The sequence below is a fragment of the Haliotis rufescens genome, unplaced genomic scaffold, assembly GCF_023055435.1.
Source record: "Haliotis rufescens isolate VD_foot unplaced genomic scaffold, xgHalRufe1.0.p SCAF_1, whole genome shotgun sequence".
In the NCBI taxonomy this organism is placed as follows: domain Eukaryota; kingdom Metazoa; phylum Mollusca; class Gastropoda; order Lepetellida; family Haliotidae; genus Haliotis; species Haliotis rufescens.
Window position 1 is genome coordinate 41,962,656 of NW_025963779.1, and position 26,595 is coordinate 41,989,250.

At 43.0% G+C, this 26,595-nt stretch overlaps 1 protein-coding gene across 2 annotated transcripts in view; it reads right to left on the reverse strand.

The window, feature by feature from the left end:
- LOC124118013 (dentin matrix acidic phosphoprotein 1-like) overlaps positions 1–26,595 on the reverse strand; it is a 397,126-nt gene that overhangs the window by 87,077 nt on the left and 283,454 nt on the right. For both annotated transcript variants that reach the window (XM_048396585.1, XM_046480046.2), the window contains exon 7: positions 5,675–5,799. In XM_048396585.1, the coding sequence (XP_048252542.1) occupies positions 5,675–5,799 (125 nt within the window). The remainder of the gene's footprint in view (positions 1–5,674; positions 5,800–26,595) is intronic.

Genomic DNA, 26,595 nt, shown 5'->3' on the forward strand with positions numbered 1-26,595 from the left:
ATTTACTTATTTACTTGATTTTTTATACTACTTACCCATAGGGTAAGTTACGTTTCCAACACCGAGTCAGCCCCCGAATCTTATGCCATGTCTTGTATATAATAAACATTTGATCCTACTCAATTGTTTTTGTTGTCACTGAACAAAATAGGGGAACGCATGTGCATTTCAATTTGCACGGAACTCACGTGCATCGGGTTGCCGTGATGCGTTTGGGCGATTGGTTTTATTGTCGTCTGCTTTGTTTTTTTATCATCAAATTTCATTTTTAGGGACAAGGTAATGTTAAATTTTAGAAACTTTGACAAAATTTACCCAGATATTTAAATGACAACTTTTTATGCAATGTTACTTGGGGTAACGTTTCTTTTGCAGTTCAGTATACTTGAAAGAAGCGTCAGAGCAATCATTAAGCTTATCCCTATGCAACAAACATCCATAAAAAACTACCTGGAGATCTTAAGTGCGCATAATAAAATTTACACATGGTTTCTGATGCTACATTACACTAGAATTTTCACATACTGAATGAACACAAAATATAACATAAGTTACATCCAAAACATATGTAAAAGGTTCTTCACGATATAATTAATAAACTTACACTATGAATGGCTGAAGTTTGACTTGATATAGCAAGCAATGCTAAATACCAATGTGGGGAACCGACAGGACCCAATGTCGCTGTTGCGACTGATGAACGTTTTAAAACTAGCACTTCCGGTCCTAAGCCAAGCACATGATTGAGAACAATAAAATAAAAAATCACTGTTACTTATAATGGCACAAGAATAGTCCAGGACATGGAGCTCAGAGACTCTAGCTGCTGTAGCCATGGCAAGTAGAAAAGTTGCTTTCTTTGATTTTTTAAGCAAATCAGTGGAAACGAGAGGTTCAAAGGGTTCTGCTATTAGTGCTGATAGGCCCACCAATAAGCTTCATTTCAGAAATATATGTGGAATGAGTGCTAGAATCTGTTTAAGATTGGATGAATGCCGATCATTAAACTGTAATGTTGTAAAACTGAATGTTGAGTCGATCGATATCCTTCAATAGTTACATGCCAAAATTTTTACCCTTTCAAAGGTGTAAGAGAAAACCAGCATCCACTTGGATAGAAAAGGCAACATCACTTAGGATACATCATCGTCGCCACTATATAAACTTATCCCATCTATATAAAAGAGAGGAAGACGTTATCCATCATGTAGCCACAGCTTCAGTGGCAGATTGAAAGAATCCGGAGGCTTGCATCTTCTGCAAGATAACTTCCAGTCAGTGTGATTTGGGCTGAGAAGACTTTCGTAAAAGATGTCGATCTGGGTTGACGCAGAAGATCTTGACGTGGAGGTAGTTGGAGAGGCCATGGAGGATAATGTGTAAGCGAAGAGATCTGTCAAATCCATCAACAAGGCACCTTTCTGTAATGCCCTCAGGCCTGGTATTGGAACTTTGTAAATTGGGAGCCAATGATTCAGGCAAATCGCAAACAAATCCAGATGTGGAATTTCCCATATTGAAGTGATCCAGGTGAAGGTGTCTGGGTGGAGAGTCCATTCCATAGCTTCAATCCTTCCACATCTTGACAGACTGTTAGTTAGGGTGTTCATTTTCCCTGGAATATGTCTCGCTTCCATCCAGCAATTGTATGAGATGTCTAAGTTGAATAAATGAGAAGTCTCTATCATCAGAGAACAGGGTGATTACTCCCTGTTTCTGTATATAAGCCAATAGTGTGGCGATCAGGACTGAGGAACAGACAAGGAGATATTTCATAAAATCTGGATTGCATAAAATATCGCCTTCATCTCCCTGCAGCTCCCTGAAGATCCTTCTCCGCTTCTTCCATGAGCCCTGTATCTAGAGATCCTCCATGTGGGCTCCCCAGCCCAAATACGAGGCATCTGTGAACAGATGATGTACTGGAGGTAAATAAGTGAGAGAACTGCCCATCATGTTCACCAAACACTTGTCTGCTGCAAAAAGATCATCTAAGTACCCGTGTAGACAAACCAGATAGAGATGTGTTAGGGATCAGGAAGAATTTGTTCTTGAGATCAATAATCATCCTCATTTCAATGGTATGTTTCTTTGGTACCAAGAATACTGGAGAATGAAAGCCCTTGCTGGTGTCTGTGTCTTGGAGTATCTGATGCGTTGATGGCAAGAACAGCTGCCTTTAGTTTTGTTCCTTTGAGATTGATCAGAGTCATAGATCGGAATCCATAGACATAGCCAAAACGATAGAGTTGGTGACTAAAATGGGAGTGGGGAAGAGTCATCCATGGTCCCCACGACCTCCCGACTTGAAGCCTTTTTTTATGAGAACACTGACGTTTGTAGTCAGATTAACGAAAGGAATCCGATTGGTGTTGGTAAAGATCTGTTCATAAGAAGGTTTGAAAGGATTCCTTGCCAGAAGAAATAAACTTCTTCCAAGCTGCTTCACAGAAGGGAGTGTCTCTGGATTGGTCTCTTGGTTGTTTTGATGATTCATGAGCTTTGGCCACTAGGCTGACTGAAGACATTTGAAATCTCTCAACCGTGTCTTGTCTGACCTCATCACAATCTTCCCAAGTTGATTCTTAAATATCTTGTGGGCTGGGATCATTATCATCTTCTTGACTTGATTCGATACTGTCCTCAATTGTGATGGGAGCTGCTGACGTTGCAATTGGAAAGACATCCAAACCTGCATGGTAAGAAGTTCCTGTTGCATCTTGACATTGAGACTGTGAAGAAGACCAACTTGATTTACCCAAATAGGCAAGGGGTCTGCCGGCATATTGTCTTAAGATGGTTGTAAAGGAGGTATGATGAGATGGACTCCGGCTACAAACCAATTTATGTAGGCCCAAATATCCATGGAATACCCGTTGACTGTTGACAGATCATTAACTGAACTAGCAGGTAGGGATAATTTCATGTTTGGATTTTTGACCAACTTAAGAAAGTTGTCATCCAAAGTTGTTTACTCTGGGAACGGTGAGTCATGTGTGCAGTATAAATTTCTCTTCAAATTAGGGAGTGGAAGTCAATCATCATGCCACAGTTTTTGTAGATCATCTAAGGCTTGATCCATAATCCCTCTTAAAAAGCTTGGCCATGGCAAAGTTTGGTGAACATGAGATGTAACGGGGATGTGGCAACTGGTGTATTCTGGCATTTGAGAGGGAAAAGCTTGGGCTGTACAGGGAGGGAGGTCTGGCATGAAATGGTATAGGGAGTCCATTAATTCCACAAAGAAAAAAGGAGTGGAGGTAATACTCATCCTCATAAGGGATGTATGAGAGGCCTGACCGGCAGTCCTCCAGCTGGTGAGTAGCAAAGTAGTCTAGCAGATCCACCTAATCCCTGTGTGGGTCATCCTCCCAACGTGTCTAGGATTCTGGTAAGATCTGTGAATCGGTAGACTGTTGTTTAACTGAAGCTCCCACATGGGAGTCATGCAGTTGGCTTATAATCTGTGGGAACCCATGTGGGAACTGTATGGTGGTCGAGCTGATCAGTAACGGTAAACCACATAGAGCCGACAGACGAGATTCAAATAAGGAGGTCATCTCGGCCTTCTGTTGAGCAAATAATTGCTCCGGCCTACCGTTAGAATACAGTACCTCAAACTTTTCAAACACTTGACAATACCCTATGACGTAATTTGTGGTATTTTGTTGCCAGTAACACTGGCGAAACAATGCCCTGTGACGTCAAGGGTCATCGAGTGTGCATAAGCTCCTCCCAGTGATCTATCATCTCTACACGCACCGGTGTTGCGAGTTTTGAATATTTGTTAACTAAATATAGCCTGCAGCGGCGCATTTTATAGCAAGCGCTAGTTTACGAAAGCACTTTTATTTTTTATTTCCTTTTTCTTGTAATTCCAAGTGGCTAAAATGGTTATAAATGGGAACTAATATACATATATTATTTTTTCGGTTCATTAATTTTTATTATTATGCACAAGAATGCAGTTTATTGGGGATATTCTATTGGCGCTGAACACATCGAAATGTCGCCAGTGTTCGGGTAGGCTACCCCAAAACCCTTGGATCCCCTTTACGATCAATCACCCCTTTACGATCATTAGGGTGAGGTACCCGTTTCCTGGCTATTGGATTACCCAAACTCTATCCTTAGCCCTAAGATCCCCTTTACGATCATTCATCCCTTTACGATCATTAGGGTTAGGTACCCGTTTCGTGGCTATTATAGATTCTATAGCGACTCCTAATATTCTTCACACAAAAACGTTGAGCAAAAAGAATGAAATGGTTTTGTGTCAAATATTTTGGCTACTGGAAACTGTCCTGGGACATTCACACAAGCCACTTTCACCGGCTACATTTTTTCAGTACTGATTCAGAAGCAAACTCACCGTTGTGTCGTCACTAGCCATGCTCATGCCTCCCTTGTTCCTTACTATTATCCACATCATCGTTACAGCGTTCCCTATCACATTTTTCTGTCACAAAATCCACCTGACGAATTATTAAATGCCATGTCATTCATGCATACTCGCGAGTTCAACGTCTGACGTCTGACGCCTGGAGCCGTTTTCAGTTCGCGCCATATCGGCTCATTCCTCTCCATTCGGTATCTTGTAGATTACGGAATATGACGAGTGTGCCAAATGGCATCGGGATCATTCGTAAGTGTCCGTAGACTAAAGTCACGAGACACCATGCCTACCCGTAACCTTCTTAAGTGTCCGTCACCTATTCGACCCCTTTCGCTCAGTTCCATAACGTCGTAGGCATGACTAGGTAAATTTGCACTTAGTTTCACAGTGTGGACGTAGCTCAGTCAGTTAGCTGTCGGGCTAACAATCCGAAGGTCGCGAGTTCGCGTCCGACGGATTCTCACAAAAACTGGTTGCTTGTCTTTCAGACATGTCACCTACGGCAGAGATCGTCCTCATGAGAAGTTGTGGTACTGTATTCTAAAGGTGCTCCATTGCTCCAACAGAGAAACTGGAATGTTGGAAGAAGGAGTCGTCGTCAGAGGAGCGGTCGGTTGATTAGAAGGTTGTGTAGACAGCGTGTCAGGTTGAGACATCAATTTTTGTCTTGGCCGTATCTTTCCTCTTGGCCTTTTGAGAGACTCTGTGGGTTTAGTAGAAGCTTTCTTTGAGAGGGGAGTACAGAGCGCCCAACGCTTATCTTCTGTGCAGATGACTTCCCTGCATTTCCAGCAGGCTATATGAGAGTTCTTCGAGATCATAAATCAGCCATACTTATGACAAGTTGAAGGAGAGGGAGATGATACCATCTTAAAAAGTTGCAAAAAACATCAATACTTATTTAATACTCATGTATTATTAACATCTAAAAAGACTACTATGTGTAAGTAAAGTAATGAGTTTGTTTACTGAAATGGGGTAGAATACTGTAACTACAACTAAGTGCTGGAGGAGCAGTACATAGCATGTCAAGCATACAGAGGAAAGAAGTGAGCGCCTTTACTTGAGTGCTATTGCAGGAAAATTGATTGTTGTATATTTGACAGTGAAGAGGACTTGTGTTGAAAATCTTAAAGTCTAGTTTAGTGTGATAGCAGCCACAATACAGGAATTTGGCAATGATTTAATAGAGGTAAAGGATTCGTAAGAATAATATAGATTGTTTGTGATTGTATGGTTAAGTTATATACAGGCTTACAGGCCTAACAGAACTCTTACTTGCGCGTCCATTGTCCAGCCCGTACAGCCCCAGATCCATGAATCAGAACAAGCAGTTTCGATTGGGTTAATGCACCCTTGCTGATGAAGATGAAACTGTGTGGTTCCTCTGTTGGCGTATCAATCTGATAAAACAAAATGAGCAACATTATCTGTAATGAAAACATATCATGGCAAGTAATGAGTTATGAGTAATGAAATAATATCTCCATTGCATTTTGAATATCAGTCTGCAATGACACCCAGATTTGTGACTGTTTCTGAGGAGAATCTCATGTGTGACTGTTTCCGATGAGCACCTCATGTGTGACTGTTCACGAGGAGCACCTCATGTGTGACTGTTTATGAGGAGCACCGCATGTATGGCTGTTTACGAGGAGAACCTCACATGAGTAACTGATTATGAGGAGAGGCTCACATCTATGACTGTTTACAAGAAGCACCTCACATGTGTGACTGTTTATGTTTGTCTGTTAGTTTGTTTGTGTAATGCCTCATTCAGCAATATTCCAGCGGGGGTCTGTAAATAATTGAGTCTGGACCAGACAATCCAGTGATTCATATCATGAGCATTGATCCACGCTATTGGGATCTTTGAGATGCCTCAACAAAGTCAGCGAGCCTGACCACCCGATCCCGTTATTATACATATTGTTTACAAGGTGCAGACCACACGTGTGACTGTTTACAAGGAGCACCTCACATGTATGACTGTTTACAAGGAGCACCTCACACTTAGGACTGTTTACGAGGAGCACCTCACATGTGTGACTGTTTACAAGGTGCACCTCACATGTGTGACTGTTTACAAGGTGCACCTCACATGTGTGACTGTTAACAAGAAGCACCTCACATGTACGACTGTTTACAAGGAGCACCTCACATGTATGAATGTTGACAGGGTGCACCTCACATGAGTGGTTGTTTACGAGGAGCACCTCACATGTGTGACTGTTTAGAAGGTGCACCTCACATGTGTGACTGTTTACAAGAAGCACATCACATGTATGACTGTTTACAAGGTGCACCTCACACTTATGACTGTTTACGAGGAGCACTTCACATGTATGACTGTTTACAAGAAGCACTTCACATGTATGACTGTTTACAAGAAGCACCTCACATGTGTGACTGTTTACAAGGAGCACCTCACATGTGAGACTGTTTACAAGAAGCACATCACATGTATGACTGTTTACAAGGTGCACCTCACACTTATGACTGTTTACGAGGAGCACCTCACATGTGTGACTGTTTACAAGGTGCACCTCACATGTGTGACTGTTTACAAGGAGCACCTCACATGAATGACTGTTTACAAGGAGCACCTCACATGAGTGACTGTTTACAAGGTGCACCTCACAGGTATGACTGTTTACAAGGAGCACCTCACATCTGGACTGTTTACAATGTGCACCTCACATGTGTGACTGTTTACAAGGTGTACCTCACATGTATGACTGTTTACAAGGTGCACCTCACATGTGTGACTGTTTACAAGGAGCACCTCACATGTATGACTGTTTACAAGGAGCACCTCACATGTGTGACTGTTTACAAGAAGCACCTCACATGTATGACTGTTTACAAGGAGCACCTCACATCTGGACTGTTTACAAGGAGCACATCACATGTGTGACTGTTTACAAGGTGTACCTCACATGTATGACTGTTTACAAGGTGCACCTCACATGTGTGACTGTTTACAAGGAGCACCTCACATGTATGACGGTTTACAAGGACCACCTCACATGTGTGACTGTTTACAAGAAGCACCTCACATGTATGACTGTTTACAAGGAGCACCTCACATGTGTGACTGTTTACAAGAAGCACCTCACATGTATGACTGTTTACAAGGAGCACCTCACATGTGTGACTGTTTACAAGGAGCGCCTCACATGTATAATTCTTGTGAATACCTCACCTCTATCACATCAGTGCCATAAATTCCTGTTTATGCTGAGAACCACACTATAATTTTTTATAAATTTTCAACAGACGTCCATCACACTGCCAACATATCCATAGTTGTGAGGGAAACCCTATCCCTTGCCAGAGGCGCCACTGCGCATGCACAAGGCGGGAATCTTGTCACTTCTTTCCTGTGTGTCCTGATGACAACAAGGAAGATTTTTTTGTTGCACATCCGAACACATGATTGAGTTCCACATTACAAGATAGATTGTCTCAAGCTTCATAGATTACAAGCAAAGAGCAGTTCTACAAGCAGAACGGGGGTATAGAAGATCGGAGTCTCTAGTAAGTAATTAGTTAAGAAAAGTGTTGTGGGATGAGACACCTGTCTGTTTGGGCTGTGGACAACACCAAGCTCCTGGTGATCCTCACCCTAGATGTCTTGCATGCAAGAAAAGCAGCTGTACACAGAAGTCAAGGTGCAGTTATTGCGAGCATCTGTCAAAAGAAAAATTTGACAAGCTCTCCAAGGCATGGATCAAAAATCCTGATTATAAAAAGGTCACTAGAGCATCTACATCAAGAAAACAAGTGATTAAGCCTGTGGCGGCCAAAATTAATCACGTTGGTGACAAGCGAGTGTCGCGCGAGGGTGCCGTCCTACCTTATGAGGAGAAGAGACCCCGTCGCTCATCCCACTCTCCCAATAATGTTGAGGAGCAGATGCATTTTACCGGTCAAACAGAAAGTGCCTCTAACTTGCATCCGGCAACGTCTGGTACGGTCGATCATCGAGTTTGGACAGAAACAAATGATTTTCACCCTCTGCAACATTCCCCCTTTAACGTAAATGAGTTCACGGAAAGAATAACAAATTCTATGTCTGTTATGATTGACACACGCATGCAATCTATGTCTCGAGAAATCTCAGATCTAAAAGAATCAGTTAATCAAACCCGGCTTGGCCAATCAGGGATTGATTATGAGAGTAAACACAGATCTAAGGAGCACTTCACATGTATGACTGTTTACAAGAAGCACCTCACATGTGTGACTGTTTACAAGGTGCACCTCACATGTGTGACTGTTTACAAGGTGCACCTCACATGTATGACTGTTTACAAGGTGAACCTCACATGTATGACTGTTTATAAGGAGCACCTCACATGTATGGCTGTTTACAAGGTGAACCTCTCATGTATGACTATTTACAAGGAGCACCTCATATTAGTGACTGTTTACAATGAGCACCTCTCCTGTGTGTCTGTTTACAAGGTGCACCTCACCTGTGTGACTGTTTACAAGGAGAACCTCACATGTATGACTGTTTACAAGGAGCACCTCACATGTATGACTGTTTACAAGGAGCACCTCACATGTGTGACTGTTTACAAGGAGCACCTCACATGTATAATTCTTGTGAATACCTCACCTCTATCACATCAGTGCCATAAATTCCTGTTTATGCTGAGAACCACACTATAATTTTATAAATTTTCAACAGACGTCCATCACACTGCCAACGTATCCATAGTTGTGAGGGAAACCCTATCCCTTGCCAGAGGCGCCACTGCGCATGCACAAGGCGGGAATCTTGTCACTTCTTTCCTGTGTGTCCTGATGACAACAAGGAAGATTTTTTTGTTGCACATCCGAACACGTGATTGAGTTCCACATTACAAGATAGATCGTCTCAAGCTTCATAGATTACAAGCAAAGAGCAGTTCTACAAGGAGAACGGGGGTATAGAAGATCGGAGTCTCTAGTAAGTAATTAGTTAAGAAAAGTGTTGTGGGATGAGACACCTGTCTGTTTGGGCTGTGGACAACACCAAGCTCCTGGTGATCCTCACCCTAGATGTCTTGCATGCAAGAAAAGCAGCTGTACACAGAAGTCAAGGTGCAGTTATTGCGAGCATCTGTCAAAAGAAAAATTTGACAAGCTCTCCAAGGCATGGATCAAAAATCCTGATTATAAAAAGGTCACTAGAGCATCTACATCAAGAAAACAAGTGATTAAGCCCGTGGCAGCCAAAATTAATCACGTGGGTGACAAGCGAGTGTCGCGCGAGGGTGCCGTCTCACCTTATGAGGAGAAGAGACCCCGTCGCTCATCCCACTCTCCCAATAATGTTGAGGAGCAGATGCATTTTACCGGTCAAACAGAAAGTGCCTCTAACTTGCATCCGGCAACGTCTGGTACGGTCAATCATCGAGTTTGGACAGAAACAAATGATTTTCACCCTCTGCCACATTCCCCCTTTAACGTAAATGAGTTCACGGAAAGAATAACAAATTCTATGTCTGTTATGATTGACACACGCATGTAATCTATGTCTCGAGAAATCTCAGATCTAAAAGAATCAGTTAATCAAACCCGGCTTGGCCAATCAGGGATTGATTATGAGAGTAAACACAGATCTAAGGAGCACCTCACATGTATGACTGTTTACAAGAAGCACCTCACATGTGTGACTGTTTACAAGGTGCACCTCACATGTGTGACTGTTTACAAGGTGCACCTCACATGTATGACTGTTTACAAGGTGCACCTGACATGTATGACTGTTTATAAGGAGCACCTCACATGTATGGCTGTTTACAAGGTGAACCTCACATGTGTAACTGTTTACAATGAGCACCTCTCCTGTGTGTCTGTTTACAAGGTGCACCTCACCTGTGTGACTATTTACAAGGAGCACCTCACATATATGACTGTTTACAAGGAGCACCTCACATGTGTGACTGTTTACAATGAGCACCTCTCCTGTGTGTCTGTTTACAAGGTGCACCTCACCTGTGTGACTGTTTACAAGGAGAACCTCACATATATGACTGTTTACAAGGAGCACCTCACATGTGTGACTGTTTACAAGGAGCACCTCACATGTATAATTCTTGTGAATACCTCACCTCTATCACATCAGTGCCATAAATTCCTGTTTATGCTGAGAACCACACTATAATTTTTTATAAATTTTCAACAGACGTCCATCACACTGCCAACGTATCCATAGTTGTGAGGGAAACCCTATCCCTTGCCAGAGGCGCCACTGCGCATGCACAAGGCGGGAATCTTGTCACTTCTTTCCTGTGTGTCCTGATGACAACAAGGAAGATTTTTTTGTTGCACATCCGAACACGTGATTGAGTTCCACATTACAAGATAGATCGTCTCAAGCTTCATAGATTACAAGCAAAGAGCAGTTCTACAAGCAGAACGGGGGTATAAAGGATTGGAGTCTCTAGTAAGTAATTAGTTAAGAAAAGTGTTGTGGGATGAGACACCTGTCTGTTCGGGCTGTGGACAACACCAAGCTCCTGGTGATCCTCACCCTAGATGTCTTGCATGCAAGAAAAGCAGCTGTACACAGAAGTCAAGGTGCAGTTATTGCGAGCATCTGTCAAAAGAAAAATTTGACAAGCTCTCCAAGGCATGGATCAAAAATCCTGATTATAAAAAGGTCACTAGAGCATCTACATCAAGAAAACAAGTGATTAAGCCCGTGGCGGCCAAAATTAATCACGTGGGTGACAAGCGAGTGTCGCGCGAGGGTGCCGTCTCACCTTATGAGGAGAAGAGACCCCGTCGCTCATCCCACTCTCCCAATAATGTTGAGGAGCAGATGCATTTTACCGGTCAAACAGAAAGTGCCTCTAACTTGCATCCGGCAACGTCTGGTACGGTCGATCATCGAGTTTGGACAGAAACTAACGATTTTCACCCTCTGCCACATTCCCCCTTTAACGTAAATGAGTTCACGGAAAGAATAACAAATTCTATGTCTGTTATGATTGACACACGCATGCAATCTATGTCTCGAGAAATCTCAGATCTAAAAGAATCAGTTAATCAAACCCGGCTTGGCCAATCAGGGATTGATCACGAGAGTAAACAGAGATCTAAGGCTGAATATGGCAGTACACCCTCATACAGCAGACATGTACAAGGTTACGCTGAATCAGATTATGAGGACAGTAGGAGAATTATACTAAGAGACCGAGAATCTCATAGATCTTCTCCCTACCACGCACACCACAGGGCTCATCGTGAATCACGGTCTTCACACCGCAGTATGCACAGAAATACGCACCAATAACCGTCAAGCCACTATGATAGACGCACCGACAAAGATCGTGCATATCAGGATAGTAATCCTAAGCGTGCACCTTCTCATACTGCCACACAGTCCTGTTATTCGGGCGAAGAAAGCAAGGGAAATATGACATCACCATACAGTTATAGACCACGTGATTCCCGCACAGCTTGCAGTAAATCAGACGACCGGGATTACGATACCCTCAGCCATACGACCCACTCCCAGCACAGCCAGAGTAGGGGGTGCCGATCTACACATGAGTATTCAGGCTATGGGGACACTGCTATAGAGGAGGATTATAGACCAAACAATTACTCCCTTAGAGACATCATAGCAGAACTTTATGAACTAATGCCCACCTTAAAACCAGATCAGGACAGTACACCCGTTAAACCCTTGATTGAACGGGCAGGATATGAGGGACCCGATAAGGGGACCGAACCATTCCATACGCTTCCCCCTCCATCATATTTGGATGACGTCATCAAGAGAACTGAAAATCAATTGAACTTTTCAGCGGGTCCTAGTGCTAAACTGAGGCCTATCTATATTAGATCTGCTTACAAAACACATGATGATCCGTTCACACTACAGCCTAGCATTGACGAAGATTACTTCGATCTGGTTAAGAAACCTAACCCCAATATGCGCATTGATATGTCCAAGATCAAGAGCTTAGAAAAGGTCAATAAACAAATGATTAATACCAGTTCTTACATCAACTGGTTAGCAGCTGGTATTCGCCATGTCATACCCCCGTACAACCAGAACGATGATCTTCCCTTAGACAATTCCACGGAGATGACTAGTCAGAAGACGGGATTTATCCACAGCTCATTAGACCACATACTGAAGATGCAGGAAGACCTCCTATCAGCTCAAGTATGGATGTCAGCGCAGTTTCTGCTCATGCAAAGAAGACACTTACTACAGCAAGTTCATCATGTGATGCCAGACCCTTTAAAGAGATCCATGATGTCACAGCCCATTACGTCATCGCAGATTTTCAACGGTAGACTGAAGTCAGTGAAGGAAGCCATTATCTCGTCAACTAACCAGAAATTTCAGGAATCCACCATCTCGTTAGCATCCAAGTTACAGAGACAACCGGCGGTTACTCGATTCCAGCGACGGAGTCCTGGACCCTGTCGCGAACAGTCCAACCGGGATTCTTTTCGAGCCTCTACACAGAAAAACAGATCGTATCAACCCAGGTACAAGAACTCCAAAGTTGATCTTGCCACTTCACAGAGAGGACTTGGCAGAGGAAGAGGCAGTTCCCGTAGGGGCCCCCTTCGGAAATGACTCCACCATAAATCTACAGACCCATCCAGATCCTACCGACTTTGTCTGCCCTACGGACAACGATTTAGAATTACGGAAGACCAAGGACACGTCTACACCAAATCAAGTCGAACTAACCAATCTTACAAACATCGACCCAAGACTACCCAAGTTCAAATCTCATCCTATTCCGGGACCAGTCGGAGGCCGTCTTATGCAGTACGCAGACAACTGGGAGACCATCACTCATGGTTACTCGAAGTAATAAGAAGAGGCTACAAACTTCACTTCTTAAAACGACCAAAACTAGTCATTCATCCTACCGGACGCCGATTCCAGCTATCAGGACCGAAGCTAATCGCAGCAGAAGTAGCCATACAAAAATTACTCACAAAAGGAGCTATCAGCACCCTAAAGGAGTCAGACACCACCCTCGGATTCTACTCCCCAGTTTTCCTGGTACCGAAGAAGGATTCTTCAGAGATGAGATTAATAATAGACCTAAAAACTCTGAACAAAGATTACCTGGAAAAACCACCCACATTTCAGATGGAATCTATAAAGAAGTTGAAGAATTCCCTAAGACAAGCAGATTGGATGATAAGCACATAGATCTCGAAGACGCATATCTTCACGTCCCGATCCATCCAAGTCATCGTCGATACCTAAGATTCGCTGTCAACGGTCAGAGATACCAGTTCAGGGTACTACCATTCGGCATATCCATCGCCCAAAGGTTATTCACCAGGATCACCAATCCCGTCATTGGTTTCGCCCATCTAAAGCTCATAAGGCTTCACGGATATATAGACGATTTCCTATAGGTCGATCAGGACAAATCACAACTCAGTGTGTCTAATCCAACTTCTCACACACTTAGGTTTCCTGGTTCACTCTAAAAAATCAGAGCTAGTACCCACACAGGTCATCACCTACATAGGCGCAAGATTTATTCTCGACAAGGGCATAGTAGCACCCTCAGAGGACAGATATGCAAGAGTACAGCACATGATTACAAGCGCACTCGATCAGCCCGTCAAGTCGAGGCGCTGGTGGATGTCTTGCCTAGGCATGCTCACATCTATCGAAGCCCTAACCTACAGAGGCAGGCTACAATTACGGCCCTTGCAGATTTGGATGAACACCACTAAGAACCTAGAGCTGGAAGCACTAATCCAACCCCCACAAATTCGAATCTCAGAACTCCTTTGGTGGCTAAATTGTCAAAATGTCATGCCAGGTATCCCACTAAACTACCCCACCCCCCTACATCAACTCTACACAGATGCATCAGGAGAGGGTTGGGGTGCCCATATGGACGAAGGGCTTGGTTTCTGAGACTTCTACAACTCCTTGTAGAAGTACCTCTGAAACTCCCAGTACGTCACGACCTATTGAGACAACCAAAGACGGACATATTTTACGGCCGCCTCGACAACCTCCATCTTCACGCTTGGAAGTTATCTCGCATAAGATGCAAGCCGCCGGTTACTCTAAATCAGCTGCACGAAGAGTGGCTAGCTCATGGAGACCAGCCTCATCTGCCTTATACAATAACAGATAGGACAAGTTCGTCGAATGGAGAAGAGGAAAACAGTTCCATGGAGATATAACGATACCTATAGTAGCCGAATTCTTGCTCCATCTCAGAAACGACAAGAAATTACGACACGGCACTATCAAAGGATATAGATCAGCCCTGTCATCAGTATTACAACACGATGACCTATCTATAGGTACCCATCCAGTACGAAATCGACTTATGAAGTCTTTTGCCCTGGAAGATATAAAAGTACCAAAAATGGGATCTATCTATAGTATTGTCAGCATTGATGAAAGCACCATATGAACCCATGAGTAGTGCGACATAACTATCAGTCTCCAAGAAAACTGCTTTTCTCCTAGCCATGGCTACGGCGGCTCGCGTGTCAGAACTACACGCTATTGACATCTCCACTGTAACTCATACCCAAGAAGGGAAAGCAGTGTCGTTCAGATCGCTCCCTGAATTTATTGCCAAAAACCAGTCGTCAACCTTCGGCCCACTCGGACACAGGCAATACACAATACCAGCCCTAAGTAAAAGTGTGGACTTCCCGGACAGACTGCTTTGTCCCATAAGAGCCTTGAGATATTTCATAACAGCAACTCAACCCAAAAGAAAGCAGAGAAAACGTCTATTTATCTCTTGCAAGCCTTCGTCAGAAAAGGACATCACAAAGGGCACTGTAGCGGGATGGCTAAAATCAGTTATCACAGATAGCTATAAAATGGCACAAATCTCCACTCCGATTTGGGGTAACTGCAGACCTCACAAAATCAGAGCACTTGCAACAAGCCTAGCCACATGGAATACTACATCCATCGAACAAATCGTGGCCAGCTGCCAGTGGAAGTCCCACAACACTTTTTCAAACTTTTACTTACGAGACATACAGCCCGATCTAAATGGACTATTCACCCTGGGGCCCTTGGTGGCTGCCCAGGTGATAGTCACCAAGTAACCTGTTCCCTCCCTCTTTCATGAAGGGAACAAAGAGGGTGTGTGTGTGTGTGTGTGTGAAGATTTCAGAAGTACCTCATGAACTCAGGGTAAGTTGTATTTTGTTACTGGATTGCGCTATTGAGTTAGTAAAACAGGGCAAATGACAACACTGAAATCAGAGATCGAAGGATTAAGTGATAAACGGTAATCTACATGATAGAACGTCAATGTACTACCACTGGAAGTGATGTCATAGGAGTCATCACACCGGAATAACGTTAAGATACGTTAAATATCACTATCCAAAAGGGCATAACGGTAAACCACGTCATAAGTGATACGAGAGAATAGACACCGGAAGTGATGTCACAGATGACATTATCACAGGAAGTGACGTCACAATATGTCTAAGTATCACAAGGGAATATACATATACCCTTCATATGACGTCTGGAAAATTCTATACGTCTAAGTCTTGTAAGTAGTCACATGTATGACTGTTTACAAGGTGCACCTCACATGTGTAACTGTTTACAAGGAGCACCTCACATGTATGGCTGTTTACAAGGAGCACTTCACATGTGTGACTGTTTACAAGGAGCACCTCACATGTATAACTGTTTACAACGTGAACCTCACATGTGTGAATGTTTACAAGAAGCACCTCACATGTATGACTGTTTACAAGAAGCACCTCCCGTGTGATTGTTTGTAATATAATGTTTATCTCCAATTTTATCCTAAAATTTGAATAATATCATTTTCAACTGTTACAAATCCCAAAAAGCTCTGTCTAAAGAGCTGTTAGAAACAATTAACAAATCTTCTGCGTATTTGTGTCTGTTAACAAGGAGCACCTCACATGTGGGACTGTTTACATTGAGCACCTCACATGTATGACTGTTTACAAGTTGAAACTCACACGTGTGACTGTTTACAAGGTGCACCTCACATGTGTAAATGTTTACAAGGAGTACCTCACATATGTAACTGTTTACAAGGAGCACTTCACATATGTGACTGTTTACAAGGAGCACCTCACATATATAACTGTTTACAAGGATCACCTCACATGTATGACTGTTTACAAGGTGCACCTCACATGTGTGACTGTTTACAAGGAGCACCTCACATGTGGGACTGTTTACAAGGTGAACCTTACATGTGGGACTGTTTACAAGGTGAACCTCACATGTGGGACTGTTTACAAGGAGCACGTCACATGTATGACTGTTTACAAGGTGAAACTCACATGTGTAACTGTTTACAAAGGGCACCTCACATGTGTGACTGTTTACAAGGAGCACCTCACATGTATGACTGTTTACAAGGTGAACCTCACATGTGTAACTGTTTACAAAGAGCACCTCACATGTGTGACTGTTTACAAGGAGCACCTCACATGTGTGACTGTTTACAAGGTGAACCTCACATGTATGACTGTTTACAAGAAGCACCTCCCGTGTGATTGTTTGTAATATAATGTTTATCTCCAATTATATCCTAAAATTTGAATAATATCATTTTCACCTGTTACAAATCCCAAAAAGCTCTGTCTTAAGAGCTGTTAGAAACAATTAACCAATCTTCTGCGTATTTGTGTCTGTTAACAAGGAGCACCTCACATGTGGGACTGTTTACATTGAGCACCTCACATGTATGACTGTTTACAAGTTGAAACTCACATGTGTGACTGTTTACAAGGTGCACCTCACATGTGTAAATGTTTACAAGGAGTACCTCACATATGTAACTGTTTACAAGGAGCACTTCACATGTGTGACTGTTTACAAGGAGTACCTTACATGTATGACTGTTTAGAAGGAGCACCTCACATGTGACTGTTTACAATGAGCACCTCACATGTATGACTTATTACAAGGTGAACCTCACATGTGTGACTGTTTAGAAGGTGCACCTCACATGTGTGAATGTTTACAAGAAGCACCTCACATGTATGACTGTTTACAAGGAGCACCTCACTTGTGACTGTTTACAAGGAGCACCTCACATGTGTAACTGTTTACAAGGAGCACCTCACATGTGTAACTGTTTACAAGGAGCACCTCACATATGCAACTGTTTACAAGGAGCACCTCACATGTATGGCTGTTTACAAGGAGCACCTCACATATATAACTGTTTACAAGGAGCACCTCACTTGTGACTGTTTACAAGGAGCACCTCACATGTGTAACTGTTTACAAGGAGCACCTCACATGTGTAACTGTTTACAAGGAGCACCTCACATATGCAACTGTTTACAAGGTGCACCTCACATGTATGACTGTTTGCAAGGAGCACCTCACATGTGTAACTGTTTACAAGGAGCACCTCACATGTGTAACTGTTTACAAGGAGCACCTCACATGTATGGCTGTTTACAAGGTGAACCTCACATGTGTGACTGTTTAGAAGGTGCACCTCACATGTGTGAATGTCTACAAGAAGCACCTCACATGTATGACTGTTTACAAGGAGCACCTCACTTGTGACTGTTTACAAGGAGCACCTCACATGTGTAACTGTTTACAAGGAGCACCTCACATGTGTAACTGTTTACAAGGAGCACCTCACATATGCAACTGTTTACAAGGAGCACCTCACATGTATGGCTGTTTACAAGCAGCACCTCACATATATAACTGTTTACAAGGAGCACCTCACTTGTGACTGTTTACAAGGAGCACCTCACATGTGACTGTTTACAAGGAGCACCTCACATGTGTAACTGTTTACAAGGAGCACCTCACATGTATGACTGTTTACAAGGTGAACCTCACATGTGTGACTGTTTAGAAGGTGCACCTCACATGTGTGAATGTTTACAAGAAGCACCTCACATGTATGACTGTTTACAAGGAGCACCTCACTTGTGACTGTTTACAAGGAGCACCTCACATGTGTAACTGTTTACAAGGAGCACCTCACATGTGTAACTGTTTACAAGGAGCACCTCACATATATGACTGTTTACAAGGAGCACCTCACATGTATGGCTGTTTACAAGGAGCACCTCACATATATAACTGTTTACAAGGAGCACCTCACTTGTGACTGTTTACAAGGAGCACCTCACATGTGACTGTTTACAAGGAGCACCTCACATGTGTAACTGTTGACAAGGAGCACCTCACATGTGTAACTGTTTACAAGGAGCACCTCACATATGCAACTGTTTACAAGGAGCACCTCACATGTATGGCTGTTTACAAGGAGCACCTCACATGTGTAACTGTTTACAAGGAGCACCTCACATGTATGGCTGTTTACAAGGAGCACTTCACATGTGTGACTTTTTACAAGGAGCACCTCACATGTATAACTGTTTACAACGTGAACCTCACATGTGTGAATGTTTACAAGAAGCACCTCACATGTGGGACTGTTTACAAGAAGCACCTCACTTGTGACTGTTTACAAGGAGCACCTCACATGTGTAACTGTTTACAAGGAGCACCTCACATGTGTAACTGTTTACAAGGAGCACCTCGCATATGCAACTGTTTACAAGGAGCACCTCACGTGTATGGCTGTTTACAAGGAGCACCTCACATGTATGACTGTTTACAAGGAGCACCTCACATGTATGACTGTTTACAAGGAGCACTTCACATGTGTGACTGTTTACAAGGAGCACCTCATATGTATGACTGTTTACAAGGTGAACCTCACATGTGTGACTGTTTACAAGGAGCACCTCACATGTATGACTGTTTACAAGGAGCACCTCACATGTGTGACTGTTTACAAGGAGCACCTCACATGTATGACTGTTTACAAGGTGAACCTCACATGTGTGACTGTTTACAAGGAGCACCTCACATGTGTGACTGTTTACAAGGAGCACCTCACATGTATGACTGTTTGCAAGGTGCACCTCACAGGTATGACTGTTTACAAGGTGCACCTCACATGAGTGGTTGTTTACAAGGTGCACCTCACCTGTGTGACTGTTTACAAGGAGCACCTTACATGTATAACTGTTTACAAGGTGAACCTCACATGTGTGAATGTCTACAAGAAGCACCTCACATGTATGACTGTTTACAAGGAGCACCTCACTTGTGACTGTTTACAAGGAGCACCTCACATGTGTAACTGTTTACAAGGAGCACCTCACATGTGTAACTGTTTACAAGGAGCACCTCACATATGCAACTGTTTACAAGGAGCACCTTACATGTATGACTGTTTAAAAGGTGCACCTTACATGTGTGACTGTTTACAAGGTGAACCTCACATGTATAACTGTTTACAAGGTGAACCTCACATGTGTGAATGTCTACAAGAAGCACCTCACATGTATGACTGTTTACAAGGAGCACCTCACTTGTGACTGTTTACAAGGAGCACCTCACATGTGTAACTGTTTACAAGGAGCACCTCACATGTGTAACTGTTTACAAAGAGCACCTCACATGTGTGACTGTTTACAAGGGGACTTCACATGTGTGACTGTTTACAAGGTGAACCTCACATGTATGACTGTTTACAAGAAGCACCTCCCGTGTGATTGTTTGTAATATAATGTTTATCTCCAATTATATCCTAAAATTTGAATAATATCATTTTCACCTGTTACAAATCCCAAAAAGCTCTGTCTAAAGAGCTGTTAGAAACAATTAACCAATCTTCTGCGTATTTGTGTCTGTTAACAAGGAGCACCTCACATGTGGGACTGTTTACAATGAGCGCCTCACATGTATGACTGTTTACAAGGAGAACCTCACATGTGTGACTGTTTGCAAGGAGCACCTCACATGTGACTGTTTACAAGGAGCATCTAACATATATAACTGTTTACAAGGAGCTCCTCACATGTATGACTGTTTACAAGGTGCACCTCACATGTGTGACTGTTTACAAGGAGCACCTCACATGTGGGACTGTTTACAAGGTGCACCTCACATGTATGACTGTTTACAAGGTGATCCCACATGTGGGACTGTTTACAAGGTGAACCTCATATGTGGGACTGTTTACAAGGAGCACCTCACATGTATGACTGTTTACAAGGTGAACCTCACATGTGCAATTGTTTACAAAGAGCACCTCACATGTGTGACTGTTTACAAGGAGCACCTCACATGTGTGACTGTTTACAAGGTGAACCTCACATGTATGACTGTTTACAAGAAGCACCTCCCGTGTGATTGTTTGTAATATAATGTTTATCTCCAATTATATCCTAAAATTTGAATAATATCATTTTCACCTGTTACAAATCCCAAAAAGCTCTGTCTAAAGAGCTGTTAGAAACAATTAACCAATCTTCTGCGTATTTGTGTCTGTTAACAAGGAGCACCTCACATGTGGGACTGTTTACAATGAGCACCTCACATGTATGACTGTTTACAAGTTGAAACTCACACGTGTGACTGTTTACAAGGTGCACCTCACATGTGTAAATGTTTACAAGGAGTACCTCACATATGTAACTGTTTACAAGGAGCACTTCACATGTGTGACTGTTTACAAGGAGTACCTCACATGTATGACTGTTTGCAAGGAGCACCTCACATGTGACTATTTACAATGAGCACCTCACATGTATGACTTATTACAAGGTGAACCTCACATGTGTGACTGTTTACAAGGTGCACCTCACATGTGTGACTGTTTACAAGAAGCACCTCACATGTATGACTGTTTACAAGGAGCACGTCACATGTATGGCTGTTTACAAGGCGAACCTCACATGTAAAGCTGTTTACAAGGAGCACCTCACATGTGTAACTGTTTACAAGGAGCACTTCACATGTGTGACTGTTTACAAGGAGTACCTCACATGTGTGACTGTTTACAAGGAGTACCTCACATATGTAACTGTTTACAAGGAGCACTTCACATGTGTGACTGTTTACAAGGAGTACCTCACATGTATGACTGTTTGCAAGGAGCACCTCACATGTGACTGTTTACAATCAGCACCTCACATGTGTGACTGTTTACAAGGAGCACCTCACATGTGTGACTGTTTACAAGGAGCACCTCACATGTATGACTGTTTACAAGGTGAACCTCACATGTATGACTGTTTACAAGGTGAACCTCACACGTGTGACTGTTTACAAGGAGCACCTCACATGTGTGACTGTTTACAAGGAGAACCTCACATGTATGACTGTTTACAAGGTGAACCTCACATGTGACTGTTTACAATGAGCACCTCACATGTGTGACTGTTTACAAGGAGCACCTCACATGTATGATTCTGTACAAGGTGAACCTTACATGTGGGACTGTTTACAAGGTCAACATCACATGTGGGACTGTTTACAAGGAGCACCTCACATGTATGACTGTTTACAAGGTGAACCTCACATGTGTAACTGTTTACAAAGAGCACCTCACATGTGTGACTGTTTACAAGGAGCACCTCACATGTATGACTGTTTACAAGGTGAACCTCACATGTGGGACTGTTTACAAGGTGAACCTCACATGTGACTGTTTACAATGAGCACCTCACATGTATGACTTATTACAAGGTGAACCTCACATGTGTGACTGTTTACAAGGAGCACCTCACATGCATGACTGTTTACAAGGTGAACCTCACATGTGTGACTGTTTACAAGGTGCACCTCACATGTGGGACTGTTTACAAGGTGCACCTCACATGTGTGACTGTTTACAAGGTGCACCTCACATGAGTGGTTGTTTGCAAGGAGCACCTCACATGTGACTGTTTACAAGGAGCACCTCACATATATAACTGTTTACAAGGAGCACCTCACATGTATGACTGTTTACAAGGTGAACCTCACATGTGTGACTGTTTACAAGGTGCACCTCACATGAGTGGTTGTTTACAAGGAGAACCTCACATGTGTGACTGTTTGCAAGGAGCACCTCACATGTGACTGTTTACAAGGAGCACCTAACATATATAACTGTTTACAAGGAGCACCTCACATGTGTGACTGTTTACAAGGAGCACCTCACATGTGGGACTGTTTACAAGGTGCACCTCACATGTATGACTGTTTAGAAGGTGAACCTCACATGTGTAACTGTTTACAAAGAGCACCTCACATGTGTGACTGTTTACAAGGAGCACCTCACATGTATGACTGTTTACAAGGTGAACCTCACATGTGGGACTGTTTACAAGGTGAACCTCACATGTGTAACTGTTTACAAAGAGCACCTCACATGTGTGACTGTTTACAAGGAGCACCTCACATGTATGACTGTTTACAAGGTGAACCTCACATGTGGGACTGTTTACAAGGTGAACCTCACATGTGACTGTTTACAATGAGCACCTCACATGTATGACTGTTTACAAGGTGCACCTCACATGTGTGACTGTTTACAAGGAGCACCTCACATGTGGGACTGTTTACAAGGTGCACCTCACATGTATGACTGTTTACAATGAGCACCTCACATGTATGACTGTTTACAAGGTGCACCTCACATGTGTGACTGTTTACAAGGAGCACCTCACATGTGGGACTGTTTACAAGGTGCACCTCACATGTATGACTGTTTACAAGGTGATCCCACATGTGGGACTGTTTACAAGGTGAACCTCATATGTGGGACTGTTTACAAGGAGCACCTCACTTGTGGGACTGTTTACAATGAGCGCCTCACATGTATGACTGTTTACAAGGAGAACCTCACATGTGTGACTGTTTGCAAGGAGCCCCTCACATGTGACTGTTTACAAGGAGCATCTCACATATATAACTGTTTACAAGGAGCACCTCACATGTATGACTGTTTACAAGGTGCACCTCACATGTGTGACTGTTTACAAGGAGCACCTCACATGTGGGACTGTTTACAAGGTGCACCTCACATGTATGACTGTTTACAAGGTGATCCCACATGTGGGACTGTTTACAAGGTGAACCTCATATGTGGGACTGTTTACAAGGAGCACCTCACATGTATGACTGTTTACAAGGTGAACCTCACATGTGTAACTGTTTACAAAGAGCACCTCACATGTGTGACTGTTTACAAGGAGCACCTCACATGTGTGACTGTTTACAAGGTGAACCTCACATGTATGACTGTTTACAAGAAGCACCTCCCGTGTGATTGTTTGTAATATAATGTTTATCTCCAATTATATCCTAAAATTTGAATAATATCATTTTCACCTGTTACAAATCCCAAAAAGCTCTTTCTAAAGAGCTGTTAGAAACAATTAACCAATCTTCTGCATATTTGTGTCTGTTAACAAGGTGAACCTCACATGTGTGACTGTTTACAAGGTGCACCTCACATGAGTGGTTGTTTACAAGGAGAACCTCACATGTGTGACTGTTTGCAAGGAGCACCTCACATGTGACTGTTTACAAGGAGCACCTCACATATATAACTGTTTGCAAGGAGCACCTCACATGTATGACTGTTTACAAGGTGCACCTCACATGTGTGACTGTTTACAAGGAGCACCTCACATGTGGGACTGTTTACAAGGTGCACCTCACATGTATGACTGTTTACAAGGTGAACCTCACATGTGTAACTGTTTACAAAGAGCACCTCACATGTGTGTCTGTTTACAAGGAGCACCTCACATGTATGACTGTTTACAAGGTGATCCCACATGTGGGACTGTTTACAAGGTGAACCTCACATGTGACTGTTTACAATGAGCACCTCACATGTATGACTTATTACAAGGTGCACCTCACATGTATGACTGTTTACAAGGTGATCCCACATGTGGGACTGTTTACAAGGTGAACCTCACATGTGGGACTGTTTACAAGGAGCACCTCACATGTATGACTGTTTACAAGGTGAACCTCACATGTGTAACTGTTTACAAAGAGCACCTCACATGTGTGACTGTTTACAAGGGGCACCTCACATGTATGACTGTTTACAAGGTGAACCTCACATGTATGACTGTTTACAAGAAGCACCTCCCGTGTGATTGTTTGTAATATAATGTTTATCTCCAATTAATTCCTAAAATTTGAATAATATCATTTTCACCTGTTACAAATCCCAAAAAGCTCTGTCTAAAGAGCTGTTAGAAACAATTAACCAATCTTCTGCGTATTTGTGTCTGTTAACAAGGAGCACCTCACATGTGTAACTGTTTACAAGGAGCACCTCACATGTATGACTGTTTACAAGGTGAACCTCACATGTGTGACTGTTTAGAAGGTGCACCTCACATGTGTGAATGTTTACAAGAAGCACCTCACATGTATGACTGTTTACAAGGAGCACCTCACTTGTGACTGTTTACAAGGAGCACCTCACATGTGTAACTGTTTACAAGGAGCACCTCACATGTGTAACTGTTTACAAGGAGCACCTCACATATGCAACTGTTTACAAGGAGCACCTCACATGTATGGCTGTTTACAAGGAGCACCTCACATATATAACTGTTTACAAGGAGCACCTCACTTGTGACTGTTTACAAGGAGCACCTCACATGTGACTGTTTACAAGGAGCACCTCACATGTGTAACTGTTTACAAGGAGCACCTCACATGTGTACCTAACTGTTAACAAGGAGCACCTCACATATGCAACTGTTTACAAGGAGCACCTCACATGTATGGCTGTTTACAAGGAGCACCTCACAGGTGTAACTGTTTACAAGGAGCACCTCACATGTATGGATGTTTACAAGGAGCACTTCACATGTGTGACTTTTTACAAGGAGCACCTCACATGTATAACTGTTTACAACGTGAACCTCACATGTGTGAATGTTTACAAGAAGCACCTCACATGTATGACTGTTTACAAGAAGCACCTCACTTGTGACTGTTTACAAGGAGCACCTCACATGTGTAACTGTTTACAAGGAGCACCTCACATGTGTAACTGTTTACAAGGAGCACCTCACATATGCAACTGTTTACAAGGAGCACCTCACGTGTATGGCTGTTTACAAGGAGCACCTCACATGTATGACTGTTTACAAGGAGCACCTCACATGTATGACTGTTTACAAGGAGCACTTCACATGTGTGACTGTTTACAAGGAGCACCTCATATGTATGACTGTTTACAAGGTGAACCTCACATGTGTGACTGTTTACAAGGAGCACCTCACATGTATGACTGTTTACAAGGAGCACCTCACATGTGTGACTGTTTACAAGGAGCACCTCACATGTATGACTGTTTACAAGGTGAACCTCACATGTGTGACTGTTTACAAGGAGCACCTCACATGTGTGACTGTTTACAAGGAGCACCTCACATGTATGACTGTTTGCAAGGTGCACCTCACAGGTATGACTGTTTACAAGGTGCACCTCACATGAGTGGTTGTTTACAAGGTGCACCTCACCTGTGTGACTGTTTACAAGGAGCACCTTACATGTATGACTGTTTAAAAGGTGCACCTTACATGTGTGACTGTTTACAAGGTGAACCTCACATGTATAACTGTTTACAAGGTGAACGTCACATGTGTAACTGTTTACAAGGAGCACCTCACATGTGTGACTGTTTACAAGGGGACTTCACATGTGTGACTGTTTACAAGGTGAACCTCACATGTATGACTGTTTACAAGAAGCACCTCACTTGTGACTGTTTACAAGGAGCACCTCACATGTGTAACTGTTTACAAGGAGCACCTCACATGTGTAACTGTTTACAAGGAGCACCTCACATATGCAACTGTTTACAAGGAGCACCTCACGTGTATGGCTGTTTACAAGGAGCACCTCACATGTATGACTGTTTACAAGGAGCACCTCACATGTATGACTGTTTACAAGGAGCACTTCACATGTGTGACTGTTTACAAGGAGCACCTCATATGTATGACTGTTTACAAGGTGAACCTCACATGTGTGACTGTTTACAAGGAGCACCTCACATGTATGACTGTTTACAAGGAGCACCTCACATGTGTGACTGTTTACAAGGAGCACCTCACATGTATGACTGTTTACAAGGTGAACCTCACATGTGTGACTGTTTACAAGGAGCACCTCACATGTGTGACTGTTTACAAGGAGCACCTCACATGTATGACTGTTTGCAAGGTGCACCTCACAGGTATGACTGTTTACAAGGTGCACCTCACATGAGTGGTTGTTTACAAGGTGCACCTCACCTGTGTGACTGTTTACAAGGAGCACCTTACATGTATGACTGTTTAAAAGGTGCACCTTACATGTGTGA